Source organism: Sebastes umbrosus, chromosome 21 (genome assembly GCF_015220745.1).
Source record: "Sebastes umbrosus isolate fSebUmb1 chromosome 21, fSebUmb1.pri, whole genome shotgun sequence".
NCBI classification, from domain to species: Eukaryota; Metazoa; Chordata; class Actinopteri; order Perciformes; family Sebastidae; genus Sebastes; species Sebastes umbrosus.
This window is the reverse complement of record NC_051289.1, coordinates 25491261-25506526: the sequence shown is the minus strand read 5'-3', so window position 1 is coordinate 25506526 and position 15266 is coordinate 25491261. Positions and strand designations below refer to the sequence as shown.

The window sequence follows — 15266 nt, the reverse complement described above, 5'->3', positions numbered from 1 at the left end:
TTCTACTGGTACATATGAGAAAACATATGACTTCCAGCCTCAGTGCACGCATAATGCGGGAAGTGGCACGGTAAGGTTCAGCTACTGGCCCTTTGGATAGAATAGATGGTGCAGGAGGCTTGGAGGCTAACTGATAACTGCTCACATAGCCAGCCGCAACAACCCACCAAGCTAACTGCCAGTTAGCAAGACAACTAGCTCAGTCGCTAAAAGTTAAACGTTTTAGAACCGTAAATTTATGTCTGATGACAAACCATATTTCTTTCATAAGTTTCAGGGTGTGTTTGATTGACAGATGTTTCAGCCAATCACAGTCAGTCATGGCGGTAGCTCTCACTGCTGCTCCTCTCAGGTTTTGTCCTCTTTGATTAAATCTCTTTTTCTGACTCTAGTAACTGAAAATGAAACCGCGACCCGATCCCGGATAAGCGGTTGAAGATGGATGGATGACAAACCATGCTTCTATTGTGGAGCAGTTTATATTAGCAGATCAGAGAGACAGAGAGAGAGAGAGAGAGAAAAAGAGAGAGAGAGAGAGAGAGAGAGAGAGAGAGGGGGTCAGGGCTGCCAACTTTTCAATTTAGTTTGGAGTGAGATCATAGCCGATTAATCATCCTGAGTTCACTTAAAAAGTTGAAACCGCTCACTCCCTGATTTCTGCATTAACGCCAGCTCGGCAGAATAAAGCTGTTAGTAGTAGAAGCCCGGACACACCAGAAACGTCAGCAGCGCGTGGCAGCTGCGTTAGCTGTTGTTTATTATTTCGGCGTCCGCGTTAACAGGTTTTTTTCTGTGGACAGAATTCCTTAACACAAGGCTTTTATTCTGAAACTTAAGAGCAGTCAGTGCTGTGGAACATGCAGTGACTTACAGAGCTCCATGAATTGATCAAATATGGGGTTTAAATCAACACTTCCTGCTTTCATTTTGAAATAAAAGCCCTCAAGCATTTTTTCTGCAGACAGAATTCCTTCATTTGTTAACACAAAGCTTTTATTCTGAAATATGTGCCGGACAGTGTTCTAGAACATGCAGTGACTTGGAGAGCTCCATGAATGAATATAGTACTGAGTTTTAATCACGCAGCTGCCACGCGCTCCTGACGTTCCTGGTGTGTCCGAGGCTTAACTGGAGTGATGATGTCACTGTCGCACGGCAGATCCGTTAGTTGCATTGTGTGCAACCAGCATCAATAACCAGTTTTGTGTGCACATCAACAGGCGTGTTGGAGACGGACACGTTGAAAACGGTTCACAGAGCTCCATGAAAAACTGTGTATCATTTAAATCTTCTCTCTCTGTGTAGAACTCCCTCAGGACGGGCAGCAGCTGAGCTCGTTGCAGGTTTAAATATCCCTGACCGTATGGATCATATTGTTTATCCTGCTGTCGTATTATTTCCACGCAAGTTTCAGATTTGTCAACTGTTTATTCTAAACATTAATATGCGAGATATCGCATGCTTATTAAAGTTTTCGTTTTTCTCTGCGTGACAAAGTGGAGGTGTGGCGTGAGAGCGAGAGAGTCTCGGAACATCTGCTCACATCTACTTTGCCTTCACAAGTTAAAGTGAGATTCAACGCAACATTTTGCTGACATAAATACTGACACAGTTCACATTAATTAGTTTGATAAATATGGGCTCATGCAGTCAATGTCATATTCTGATATTCCAACACAGTCTCACAGCAATTCGTGAAATAATCAAAAAAAATTTAATTTATTTGATTCGTGTTCAGAGACACAAATTTACCCTTTTTTTTCGTGACGCTCAGCACGACTTTCAACGTATTTTTAGTGCATTTTTCCTACGAATGTCCAGCAACACGTGATACTTGTGTCAATTTCTACTCCAGTCTTTACAAAATAAGACTACTTAGTTAGGTTTAGGAAAAGATGGTGGTTTGGGTTTAAAAAACTCTGGAAATGCTCTAACTACTGTACGGAAGATATGTGACAAATAAATCAACTTTGCCTTCTGGTTTCACACGGGAGACTAACACCGGTCTCCTGGGCGAAAGTCCTGTGTTTTTTGATCCACATATCCACCTCGACTTCCTCCCTACGCAGCGTTCGCTGCTCTTTATACTTCCTGGTTCACAATTACGTGGATTGACGACACAAATTGATTTCGTGCTGAACCATCATGAAAAAAAAATTGAAATTCGTGTCGATGTACACGAATCAATACATTAAATTTCGTGACTATAACGCGACCTGCTGTCTGCTGGGCTGGTTCTTCACAGCGGTCCTTTGGATGTTATGAAGGTAACATAGAGAAAGATGAAAAATCCCTTTCTTGTTGTGTTTGGACTCTCACTCGACGACTTACAGACGTCTTATTGGAACCAGTTTGACATAATCAACATAATCCAACCACGAGAAGATATTTGACCTTGGCAGAGATCCAGTTCTTCACTTGTTCTTCTAGAGTCCCACAGTGTTCAACCAGTCCACTCTGGGGTTTCGCCTCACAACAAGCTTCATTTCGAAAAGTCAAACAAGAATTCAGAATAAGTGCATAGATGGAGAAAGCAGAAGCAACCTGTCCCGCTGGGTTACCGACTCTTCTTCCTAGATTTCTTTTTTTTTTCTTGAATACAAGAAGCTGCAAATGACAACAGGGGCCTGATAAAGACAACATAGAACAACGTACCGCAGACCAGACACACACACACAGAATGGGTTTAGCGCTGCGCTCCGGTTAGTTGGATTGGACTGTGAAGAGCGTGGACGTCCAATGGGTCTGCCAGACGGCCGACTCCACGTCATGTGACCTCAGCGAAGGCGATGTGATTCTGCAGGGAGGGAGGGAAAGATAAAAAATTAAATCAGGACAATGGAAACAAGGTGTTGAGGTTGGTCTATCAGGACACTTGTATTTGGACGAATCCCTCAAAAGTAATTTAGAGCTGCTCCCATCATCAGCCTGTCTCATGATGTCTCCTAGAGTCATGTGACCTATAGAGTCCGGACACAAATATGTCTATGAGGGAAGGCTCCAAATAACATTCTTAACAGAAAACCAGAAAGAAAGAGGGTTTGAATCTTGGAGGGTTTAAAAGAAAGATCTGGTATATCTCCACCTGCTGTATTTCCCTTAAAGGTCTCCATTGTGACTCTCCGGGTCGTGCTAACTTTGAACTCTGCACCTCCATTGTAGAGATTAGGGGAAGCGACTTGAACAAGTTGACCCAGATGTAGATGCTCTACTGTTAGCCCTTGCGGCCGTTCCAGGCAGCTACTTTCTGTTTACTTCGGGTCTGTCTCAGAGCAGAACGACATATTCTACATAGCCTGTGTTCTACTCTATACCAGGAGCGGGTGGAGGACCAAGTGTATGCCAGTGGAGGTGGGAAGTCAGCGGTTTGCAAGTCATTCCCTCAGCAAGGCCTAAAGAACGGAGCCGGGGCGGTTCACCTATCTCCTGATTCGATACTATCACGACACTTAGGTGCCGATTCAATATGTATAGCGATTTTTAAGTATTGTGATTCAATATTACGATTTATTGTGATTTTTGTTAACTTTTTTACCACTAGACCATGGGGAAAAAGTTGAATCATACACTTCTAGGGACTTTTACTTTGGAAAATCTCTAAATGAATCCAGTAAAAATGTTTGTCCTGAAGTCAAATATATCAGTCATTGTCAGGAATTATTTATTATCCAGCAACCCAAAAAAATCAAAGAATAAAGACATTTCCCTCACAGATTAGTGGTATTTTCTTTTTCATTTATAAGGGACATGTAATGTTTTATACTTCTGGTGAATATAATCCAATCAATCTTATTTCCATAAATGTGTTTTGTATAAACAGTTCCCTTTGTTAACACCTTATTTTGAAAACCAGATGTAGTCCCACGTGTCTACTTCCGCTAACTTCTCCAAGGTGGTCTCTAGCTCTCCCGTCAGCTCCGTTCTCTTTATCCATCCATGGTCAGCTCCATCGGGGCTGTTTGAATGCATTTAACATAAATTTCAGTATATGGGTGCTCTACAGTCGTAGCGTCGGTCGGCTCAACCGCAATTTTACCATGATACGATAACGTTTCCTGTCCGTGACAGAGTTAGCATGCAGCTTTAGCCGTGATGTCTAGCTCTGCTTTTCCTGTCAATGTGTGAAACCCAAAGTGTTTCCATCCTTTACTGGATGTGTAGTGTTTACCACGCTGGATTTAACATGTGAGGGTGCAGGTCGTATCCACACGGACCCTCCAACGTTTTATACTTTCTCATTTCGGCTCGCTGCGGTTTGTTTTGGTTGACGGATATGGAAACGGATATGACGTCACGTTACTCTGACTACGACAATAAAAACGGTAACTTCCTTCTACCTCCACATAGACTCAAATGAAACAAATATATCGATTCTGGCGTTGAAAAATTAATTTCAAAATTGTAAAAAAAAAAATTTGATTTGATTTTTTTCCCACCCATACTAAGGAACCCTGGGCATTACAGGACCAAGAAGAGAAAAGCCATCAACAACCAAGTGGAGGCAGTAGAGGAAGCATCTAGTGACCGGTGGGGTCAGTAGAAGGCCACTTGGCCTGATCAACCTCAGTCAGGTCGCCTGGACGAGGGTGTCTGTCGCCAGACCCGAAACACCCAGTGACTCCATGATACCACACCGATGGTGTGTCCAAGTATGTGCATCAGAAGATATATTTAAACGTAAATATACCAGGTTGAAATATACCAGAATTTTCCTTTGAACCAAGAACTCCAAAACAAACCATCACAGCACTCCACTCACTCTCATGAGGTCTTAAACATATATCAAAGCATTTCACCCAGAAATAGACCCAGGCCTGATTAGTAACCATCACAGCATGCAAAACTGGCAAAACAATGCCAGTAAGAAGCAGAAGCAGCAGCAGCAGCAGCAGCAGGGGACTGTTGTTCATGGAGACTAGAGCCTTTGATTTTCTAATCCAACCTCAGAGTGTGTTTGGCTGTGGGGAGAAGAGGAGGAGGAGGGAGGGAGGGGTAAAGATGCTCTCCTGCTGCCTCCTCAAGTAGCTGCGCTGCTAAGCAGAGGAGAGGATGTCTTGTTGAGACGGTCCTCTTCAGAAAGAATTGACAATGCTGGTGTCCAAACAAACCTCTGTTTATGGTTGGAGGTGGATGATTCACATTCCCTCTCCCACCAACAGTTAATGATTCTCTTCACTACTGATCTCTCTCTAACCATACAGCAGACCACAGACCACAGAGACAGATCTGTCATATCTGGAAGGCACTGACCTACAATATTTTCTCATCTGGTAGAGTATAGTTGTTTGTCCTGTGGTTTATTTTATTTTGTTATACAGTATAATACATATTCTGCCAAGCTGTACAGATATTGTATGTGGGTCAGTTATTTGTAGGGATGCACCAATAACACTTTTCTTCAGACCGAGTAGGAGTACAAGTACTTACATTTGGGTACTCGTCGATACCGAGTACCGATACGAGTACTTCTCTGTGCCAAAAAAACTTTGTTAACAGCCAGCTGGAGGGTGTGAGCGACACACGGCAGACTGGGGAGTCCCCCATACGAGACGGTGCGCCGCAACCGGCTCTACGTCGGCTTGGAAAGGCTCAGGGCAAAGGTGGCTCACGGCCGCAGCTTTACAGCGCTCCCCGCCCGGACCTCGCCGCACCGTGACGGGGCTCCCTGCTCCCGGTGCGACTGTTGAATGGGGGGCGGACTGCCCTCAGTGCGCCCTAACCGCGTCGCGTCACGTCTTGAAACACGGACCAAGGAGTCTAACGCACGTGCGAGTCAGAGGGTGCAAGCAAACCCTGTGGCACAATGAAAGTGAGGCCCGGCTGACGTGGAATACCGGCCCAGCGGGGTCGGGCGCAAGACCGGCCCGTCTCGCCCGCACCGTCGGGGAGATGGAGCGTGAGGACCCGAAAGATGGTGACGAGAGGTTAATGTTGCGCTGTAAAGTGATATCGGTGCCGTTGTATCGGAGCCGTTTTGCGAGTACGAGTACATGAGCACAGTATCAGACCCGATACTGGTATCGGTATCGGTGCATCCCTAGTTATTTGTAATGTCACAAATGTGTCGTATGTGAAACTGTTTGTGAGCTGTTCTGTGGACTGTCTTGTGGATTGTCCTGTGTGGTGTCCTGCAATTGTAAAATTAGTTTTATGTTTTTCTGAGTGTCTGCCTCAGGACTACAGATAAAATTTAGCTATTGTGCTAATTCGGCATATTTACATTGATATGTATTGCGTGGAGAACTCTAAAGGCCCAGTACAGCAGTGGTTCCCCTTTTCTATCACTGAGTGAACTGACCCCGGAGACTAAGTGGCACATTTTATGGCTACCTCATATTCAATGCATAACAATAACAGTAAAGAACAATTGACAAACTGTGCATTTAACCCAAATAGTGAACGCAATAGGAAGTTTGTGTAGGACGAGCTATTTGGATTCATTTTGAATATTTGAATATTACATCAGAGATGATTTTTCCTGTTATTTTTAGGAACTTTTAATACAATTCTTTGTATTGTGTATTTTGTAAAATGTATCTCTAACAATTATTCATACTTAGTAGGCTTGTTTTTTTGTTCTCTCTGACACTTTGACATTTTTCTATCAGCTCGTTGGTTGAATTAACGGCGTACTTTTCTAAAGCAGGACAAGGCTGTTTAGCAGAGAGGGAAGACTGTGAATACATCTTGTGTTCAGGTCTTCACCATGCCCTCATCCTGTTTATATCTTAAATTATAATCCAAACTTTAAAAAAAAAAAAAAATTACTTTTCTTCACAGGAATGAATGAAATGCTGAGATATAGGCCAACTGTATATTTAAAAAAAGATACATATACACCCCTTAAAATCAAGAAAGCCTCGCCATTGCAGCCGACATCCAGTGGATGTGTGCGCAGAGCATCTCACTCACTGGCTCACTGGTTTTATTCCTATCTTTACGCAGTGTGTTTATTTTTGGAGTGATGCAGAGATGGAGTAGTGGCTGATTATAGTGCACTCTGGTTTTATTGGCATATGCCAATTAAATGAATATGCCAGAGTGGTACATCACTTTAGACCATTGGTATGCTGCTACCATTCTCTACATATGGCTCTTGTAAATGGTATGTCACTCACTGACAGATACCCCTTCCCACTGGTATATACCAATAGTATGCCCATCTTGTTTTAGTGTCATACGCTGATACTTAGTGATTCTCCCCTTTGATTAGTTGCTGTGTGTCGACTGGCATATGCTACATCATAATGGTATGTCACTGGTGTACTGTTGGAAATAGGTGTGTGCAACACACAACAGCAGCAGGGTTACCATCATCAATGTTGTCTTCAACGGCATTGTCTACTTCTCTCGTATCTTATTTGAAATCTGAAATGTTTTGTCACCAACAAATCAGTCAATAAAAGCAGCAGTAAAATACCACTACTCAAAGTGGCGTACCACTAAGAGTCAGCATATGACACTAAAACAAGAGTGGCCACACCACCAATATGACCGTGGGCAACATGAGTGACATACCATTTATAAGTGCCATAAGACAGTCGAACAGTAGCAGCACACAAATAACCGACAGTGACATACCACTCAGAATCAGCGCTTGACATGTGGCATATACCATCAGTCCCTTTCTCACCTCAGTAATGCCGTATTTCTATAATTCATTTGTACACCTGAACCATGTTGGAGATGTACATGAGGGGGTCACACAGCATCAAATAACTGACCTCTCCTCTCCCTGGATTTTGTTTTACTCACTTTACTTGTTGACGGTGTTAAAATAATCGCATCCAGCAGTATGTTGAGGTTGCAAGTTCAAGCCAATGATTTAGAGTTTTCCTTTGACTAAGGAGATATATTAGCATTTATATTGGAGGAAATATCTCACATGATCTCCTGTTGTATTTCTAGTAAAACGCAATAATTCACCCTCCAAATGAGAGAGTGCGATATCCTCCTGGGTGTTTTAATCCGTTCAATTTTCTATACAAAGAAGAGTTGGTGCCAAAATCTGATGAAGTCATTAGCTTGTTTCATTCATTTATCTTTCAGGGAAATCATACTTAGGCAGTGATATATGTCTTCCAGCTGAGTTTCAGCGTTCCACTCCAGCAAAGAAAAAAAAAAATAACAAAATAAAAGCGTGGGATTCATTTCTTTCTGCTCAAAGGTTCCTTCCTGCTCTGACATTTTGTTCACTGTGGCTTGTTTAGCTTTCAGGCATCTTTATGCTGAGCTATTTTTAGAGTGGGGCAATTTTCCAGCGAGCCCGTCGTAGTGCCGAGGTGAGAGTGTGAGATTTTTCTGTTCTTTGCAGGCAACCGAGCGGAGGCTCTCTCAGCAGGAAAGCTGTGAATTGAATCATCAGATTGGAGCCGTGTATTTTCTACATTTAGCTGCTAAATATGTATCTTGTTAGAGGAAGCGAAAAGACAACACAGCAGGCTAGAGTAAATAGAAACACGCTGTTACATCTGGCTTTGTGCATTCGGAAGATGTGAAAACAGAGATTTCACTCGGATGCAAAGAGAAAGGAGGAAAAGCACTTCAACCACACACGCCAAATCCTCTGGACACAGTGTTAAGTTAGGCTGAATCAGCCTCAGCCTCTCTTTGGTTTCATCGGACACAAACTGGTTTGGTCACTGTGGACCAAGATGGTTACTAGCCCAACAGATGGGTAGTCAAACGACCATGGTTGGACCAATATACATTGATATGTTCAAAGGAAATTCCAAATTGGCTCTCATTTTTGTAGTTTTGTCCACCATTTCTATCAGTCACAAAAAACACTGTACTCACTAAAGTAATAGCTCTGACTCGTGGTACTGGAACAACAACAGCTTAACCTCCTGTACAGGTTCAAAAACTGTTAAGAACATAGACTGTATATAAGAAGTGGACGTAGTTTGACCCAACAAACACAGATTTTCTCATTCTTTATACTACGTCAGTTGCTCTGTATTATTACTAAGCAACTGTGAATGAAAAACAAAAATATGGTCTTCTCTCTAGGTTCATGATGGAGAGGAGGTCGTGTTGCTCTGGCTCTATCGATCTGGCGTGGAGAGGAGGTTGTGTTGCTCTGGATCTACCTATATGGCGTAGAGAGGAGGTTGTTTTGCTATGGCTCTATCTGGTTGGCGTGGAGAGGAGATTGTGTTGCCCTGGCTCTATCGATCTGGCGTGGAGAATAGGTCGTGTTGCTCTGGTTCTACCTATATGTCTTGGAGAAGAGGTTGTGTTGCTAAGGCTATATCTGGTTGGCGTGGAGAGGAGATCGTGTTGCTCTGGCTCTATCGATCTGGCGTGGAGAGGAGGTTGTGTTGCTTTGGATCTACCTATATGGCGTAGAGAGGAGGTTGTTTTGCTATGGCTCTATCAGGTTGGCGTGGAGAGGAGGTTGTGTTGCCCTGGCTCTATCAATCTGGCGTGGAGAGGAGGTTGTGTTGCTCTGGTTCTACCTATATGTCGTGGAGAAGAGGTTGTGTTGCTAAGGCTCTATCTGGTTGGCGTGGAGAGGATATCGTGTTGCTCTAGCTCTATCGATCTGGCGTGGAGAGGAGGTTGTGTTGCTCTGGATCTACCTATATGGCGTAGAGAGGAGGTTGTTTTGCTATGGGTCTATCTGGTTGGTGTGGAGAGGAGGTCGTGTTGCCCTGGCTCTATCAATCTGGCGTGGAGAGGAGGTTGTGTTGCTCTGGTTCTACCCATATGGCGTGGAGAAGAGGTTGTGTTGCTAAGGTTCTATCGATCTGGCGTGGAGAGGAGGTCGTGTTGCTCTGGTTCTACCTATATGGTGTGGAGAAGAGGTTGTGTTGCTAAGGCTCTATCTGGTTGGCGTGGAGAGGAGATCGTGTTGCCCTGGCTCTACCGGTTTGGCGTCGAGAGGAGGTCGTGTTGCTCTGGCTCTATTTGTTTTATCTATCTGTATTTGACGCGTTGGGAGTGAGAATGGGTCGCCAAAACACACAAAGCACCCAGCGCTCATGAGTCCTGCTTCAGTTTGGCATTAACCAACACGAGTTAACAAGCCAGATCAAGGTTCTGGTGTCTTACTCCGTTTCCTCATGTGCTGAAAGTGAATCTCACAAAAATATAACAACAATAAACACACCTTAGAGACAGACATATTCAATACTAAACCTACCAGCGTTCTTATTGTTGATGTCGTTGTTCACTAATTCATGTCCGCTGTTGTCAGTTTTAAACACTCACAGCGGGATGATGATCTGGGTTTCAGTCAGCTTTTGGGAAAGTTGTAAAAATGTGTGTAATCCTGGTATTATTTCTTGAAGAATAAAGCTTTTCAGTGAACACTTCTTCTATGTGTGTATCATCTTCTGCCATGTGGAACTTAATCCTGCATGTCTGTGGCCTCACACTGTTCTAACACTCCAAGACAAATCACCATAAGTCCCTCTAATGACAGCAGATGTCTCTGAGGGATGCAGTCCAGGAAAATCTTTCTTGTTCTATCCTGCACTTTTGAGTATGCGAGCCCCCCAAACATAACCAGCCTTGTGATTGGTCCCAGTTTCACTGTATTTAAAACAGATTCTCCTTATCAAAGGTCCCTGTCACAGACATCACGCAGACATCGAGACAGATGAATGGGAATGAAAAATTACATATTTTGTCATTAAGCAACAGGGATTTGTTGGTCTAGCTTAGTGATTCCAAAGGGGGCACGACATGAAAAGTTTGGGAACCGCTGGTCTTGCTAAACTCGATTTCATCAGACTTGGCAGTGTGCAGAGCAGTGCACAAACTTTATAAAGGGTTTGCTAACTTCTGACTGTATCCCCTAGTTACCTCACTATAGTATCTGGCAGACCTAACAGAATAGAGGCTGGACCAGATGAGAACAATATCAGCCGGTGGTATCCGTGTAACTCAAATGTGGAATAAAAAGGAAAGGAAGAGCAGAGATGTGTCCAGAGATGTGGCAGAGCTCAGGTTTGAAACCACTTCAGTGTGTTGCCTTTTGTTTCTGAGGCGCTGGATCCAGTCGAGACCCCGCAGCCAGCTCAGGAAGGCCAGGAGACGCTCCTTAATGTAGAAGGACTCTTCATCTTCATCGTCCGTCTCCTACAGCAGTATGTGTGTGTAGGTTAGACACTGCTACCTGTACCCTTTATTAGGGCTAATGGTTAGTTTTATGTCCCAAAAGAACAAGAACTGTAAAGATGAGCATTGTTATATACAGTATGAGATTATCCACACATGATAGAGTCAGACTAATATGGGTATTTCCTCCACATACTGCAGCAATGGCTTTTTAAAGGGACTGTACGTACGTTTTTACACATTTCTTATGAGCCTTTAGACTACTTTTAATGTGAACGATGTGGGACGTTTTTTCTGGGAAAATCTAACAGTTGTGACGTCATGCGTGCTCGTTGCTCTTAAAGGGCTAACAGCGTGCAACCGTAGCTAACGTTCGGTTAGAAATGGAGTCCGCTAACGCCAACAAACGACCAGCTCCCACCATGACTCAGACTCCAACACAAACTCTACGGAAGCACAAAAAAAAACAAAGTTATATCTAGTGAAGCCCGTCTGGCAAAACATGAATGTGACCGCCGTCGGGGGAGGGGGGGGGTTAGGGGGTGGGAACTAGGATGAACATCAGCCGGGCCTTCGATTCATGGAGGGACTTTTGTTCGGTTGTGGGTATCAAAACGGACCCCGAGCTGGCAAAACTCCTACAGGACAGCTAAGTTAACATTACTGCCAAGCATGTGAAATATACTGTATAGTGATATTGTGGTTTTAGCTGGCTGATCTTCTTTAAGTTATTCAACATGATGCCTGTCAAGCACGTTCACTCTGGTGTGTGTCGCCTCACTGTTTTGACCGATGCTCGCTGGCGTCTACGTAGTGGGAGCGCGAGCAACAGGACGCTGACTGCTGACTTAACAGGTGTCACTGTTAACAAGCAATTTCTGATTCCTACATACAGCCCCTTTAAAAGAATCATCCTATTGGTTAGTCATTGCCACTCACTTGTGAAGACCGTTTCAGTTGAGTCATCGGCTGTATTCGAAACCGCCTACTACATACTACTGAGGAACGCAGTATGCAGTATACAGTATACAGTACATACTGCGTTCCTCAGTAGTATGCAGTATGTGACGGTTAAAGCAATGTATTTGTTCTGTTAGTTTACTTTATAAGAGACTGCAGGTTTAAACTATTTATTCTAACAGCTCATAATGAAGTGAGACAACAGGATCATCAACGAGGGGAGACGGGAAATATAAAACATTGATCCACACTCTTAATCCAAACTGCTTTTTCAGTTACAGCAACTAAACAGAGGACTGATCTCCCTCCAGATATTAGAGACATGATAAAAAGGGTCATGTTGTCTCAGCAGGAATCTCTCTGACCTGTCAGAGGAGGCTCTTTACCTCTCCTCTTCTCTCTCCTCTTCCCTCTACTCTTCCCTCTCCTCTTCCCTCTCCTCTTCTCTCTCCTCTTCTCTCTCCTCTTCCCTCTCCTCTTCTCTCTCCTCTTCTCTTTCCTCTTCCCTCTCCTCTTCTCTCTCCTCTTCCCTCTCATCTTCTCTCCTCTTCCCTCGCCTCTCCTCTTCTCTTTCCTCTTCCCTCTCCTCTTCTCTCTCCTCTTCCCTCTCATCTTCTCTCCTCTTCCCTCGCCTCTCCTCTTCTCTTTCCTCTTCCCTCTCCTCTTCTCTCACCTCTTCTCTCTCCTTTTCCCTCTCCTCTTCCCTCTTCCTCTTCTCTCTCCACTCCTCTCTCCTCTTCTCTCTCTTATTCCCTCTCCTCTTCCCTCTTCCTCTTCTCTCTCCTCTTCTCTCTCCTCTTCCCTCTCCTCTTCTCTCTCCTCTTCCCTCTCCTCTTCTCTCTCCTCTTCTCTCTCCTCTTCCCTCTCTTCTCTCTCCTCTTCTCTCTCCTCTTCCCTCGCCTCTCCTCTTCTCTTTCCTCTTCCCTCTCCTCTTCTCTTTCCTCTTCCCTCTCCTATTCCCTCTCTTCTCTTCTCTCACCTCTTCTCTCTCCTTTTCCCTCTCCTCTTCTCTCTCCTCATCTCTCTCCACTCCTCTCTCCTCTTACCTCTCCTCTTCCCTCTCCTCTTCTCTCTCCTCTTCCCTCTCCTCTCCTCTTCCTCTTCTCTCTCCTCTTCCCTCTCCTCTTCTCTCTCCTCTTCTCTCTCCTCTTCCCTCTCCTCTTCTCTCTCCTCTCCTCTTCCTCTTCCCTCTCCTCTTCTCTCTCCTCTTCCCTCTCCTCTTCCCTCTCCTCTTCTCTCTCCTCTCCTCTTCCTCTTCCCTCTCCTCTTCTCTCTCCTCTTCCCTCTCCTCTTCTCTCTCCTCTTCCCTCTCCTCTTCCCTCTCCTCTTCCTCTTCCCTCTCCTCTTCTCTCTCCTCTTCCCTCTCCTCTTCTCTCTCCTCTTCCCTCTCCACTCTGCTGCTCTGAAGCCGTCTCTCCAGTGAGCTATGCTGGCGGGTGATTGTGGAACTTTTCAACTCCATAAAGGCAGATAAACTCAGGTTCCTGTTAATTTATAATGGACATCTGTGTTGTGATATTTAAACAAACTATCCTTCAACAAGGAAATCAAAGCCTCTCGTCTACAGACCGGTCTCTAGAGAGCTCTAGCAGCTCATAGCAGTCTGTGAGCGTAACTACCCGGCTGGTTGGCAGCGACTCCGGCAGGCGCTAGCTAGCTGTCACGGCATTTTGTGGAGCTTCTAAACTCCGACAACGGTGGAACAAATGTTCGATTCACCATCTAACTTTGTAAAATTGCTGATATTAATAATTTACACAGTTGATTTCTCGCCTAAAAAAAATGTAGAAGTGAATTTAGTGATGAAATAGCTACAAAAATGTAAAAAAACTAGCCATTTTTGGCTGCTGTTGTTCTTACATAGCCTGTAGCGGTCCAGCGCTTTGCGTTGTGGGATACAGTAGGTGAGGTAGACTGGTCTGATGCATTCTGGAGATTTTTTCCAAATCAGTACGACATCCGGGTATTTTTGGCATACTGTAGATTTTGCTTTTGTTCGCATACTACATACTACATTTTGGCCAAATCAGTACCTACTACTAGTATAGTATACGGTTTTGAATACAGCCATCGACTATTTTTCATTAGTCCAGTTTTTTGAAGGTATAAAACTCAAAGAAATTTCATTTACAACCATTTGAGATGCAGAAGAGCAGCAAATTCACACATTTGCTAAGATGGAACAAGCATATGTTAAGCAATATTATGTGCCATAAGTCAATCAACTGATTGATTAATGTAACTGATTCTTTTAAGACTAAATGAAAGTACATATTCAGCGGTATGATTTTACTTGGCAGGTGAAAGCACCTATGACGCCTCGTGCTGAGAACACTGACACCAGCATCATGTGTAATATACTGCTGAGTGACTGGAGCCGACACCTGTCACTTTACATTTAACTTGACTTAACCTTTCCAGGTGTGCTGCCAAATCAAATGTCAGGTCTTTGGGTGTCAGCGGATGCTTTATTAGTCCTGCGTAACTGTGGGAAGGATCTACGAACGACTGGATTTCAAGGATGCTACGTCATCAAGCCGACTGAAGGAGCACAGTTCCAATGTCGAGGATTCCTTCGGTGGGCTTCGATGATGTCGCGTTTTAAAAGATGCATGCGTGTATCCTCCATCCTCCATGCTCCTAAAACACCCACAATCTATGCGTGCGATGCATTTCCTGTCCCCCCAATTTGGAAACAAGGAAAATATGCTTGTAAATTTTCAGTTATTTCAGTCCACCAAAATCTGTTTCTGAACAAATTTGATGTGAGAAATTGGCAATCCAGTTGCTGAGTCTTCTCTCTTATTAGATCTACAAAGCCTAATTTAAAAGATTGTTCCGACTTTCGTCGCTCAGCAACAGACTCCTTGAGCGATAATAATAGCACAAAGAGGCCGGCAACGGCAGAGAGAGACAGAGGGGGAAGACAGCGGGTAGAGAAGGCATATGTTCTCATCACTCAGTGGATTAAGGAGTTATCTCGACCAAACCACAGTCGGTGATTGTTGGGGAAAGGCTAGGCTAACCGAGACGGGTTTGATGAGTTTTATTTTGTTTGTGTTGAGTTTGAATGAAGTGAACTTTACAATGATCAGCAAGGCAAAAAGACTGTTTCTTTCAGTGGAGTCTGGTAGCATGTGGCCTGGCCGTTACGTTATCGTCTCCATGACAAAATACGTTGTCTGGGCAGCATTACGTTTCTTACAAAACATATTTGCGTGTGAAATTCACTTGTATAT

The 15266-nt window shown here is 44.0% G+C and overlaps 1 protein-coding gene across 1 annotated transcript in view; it reads right to left on the bottom strand.

The window, feature by feature from the left end:
- Positions 1-2094: 2094 nt before the first annotated feature.
- LOC119480336 (phospholipid phosphatase-related protein type 5-like) overlaps positions 2095-15266 on the bottom strand; it is a 138861-nt gene continuing 125689 nt past the window's right edge. The window contains exon 8 of the mRNA XM_037756504.1: positions 2095-2797. Within this exon, the coding sequence (XP_037612432.1) occupies positions 2768-2797 (30 nt within the window). The 3' untranslated portion in view covers positions 2095-2767. The remainder of the gene's footprint in view (positions 2798-15266) is intronic.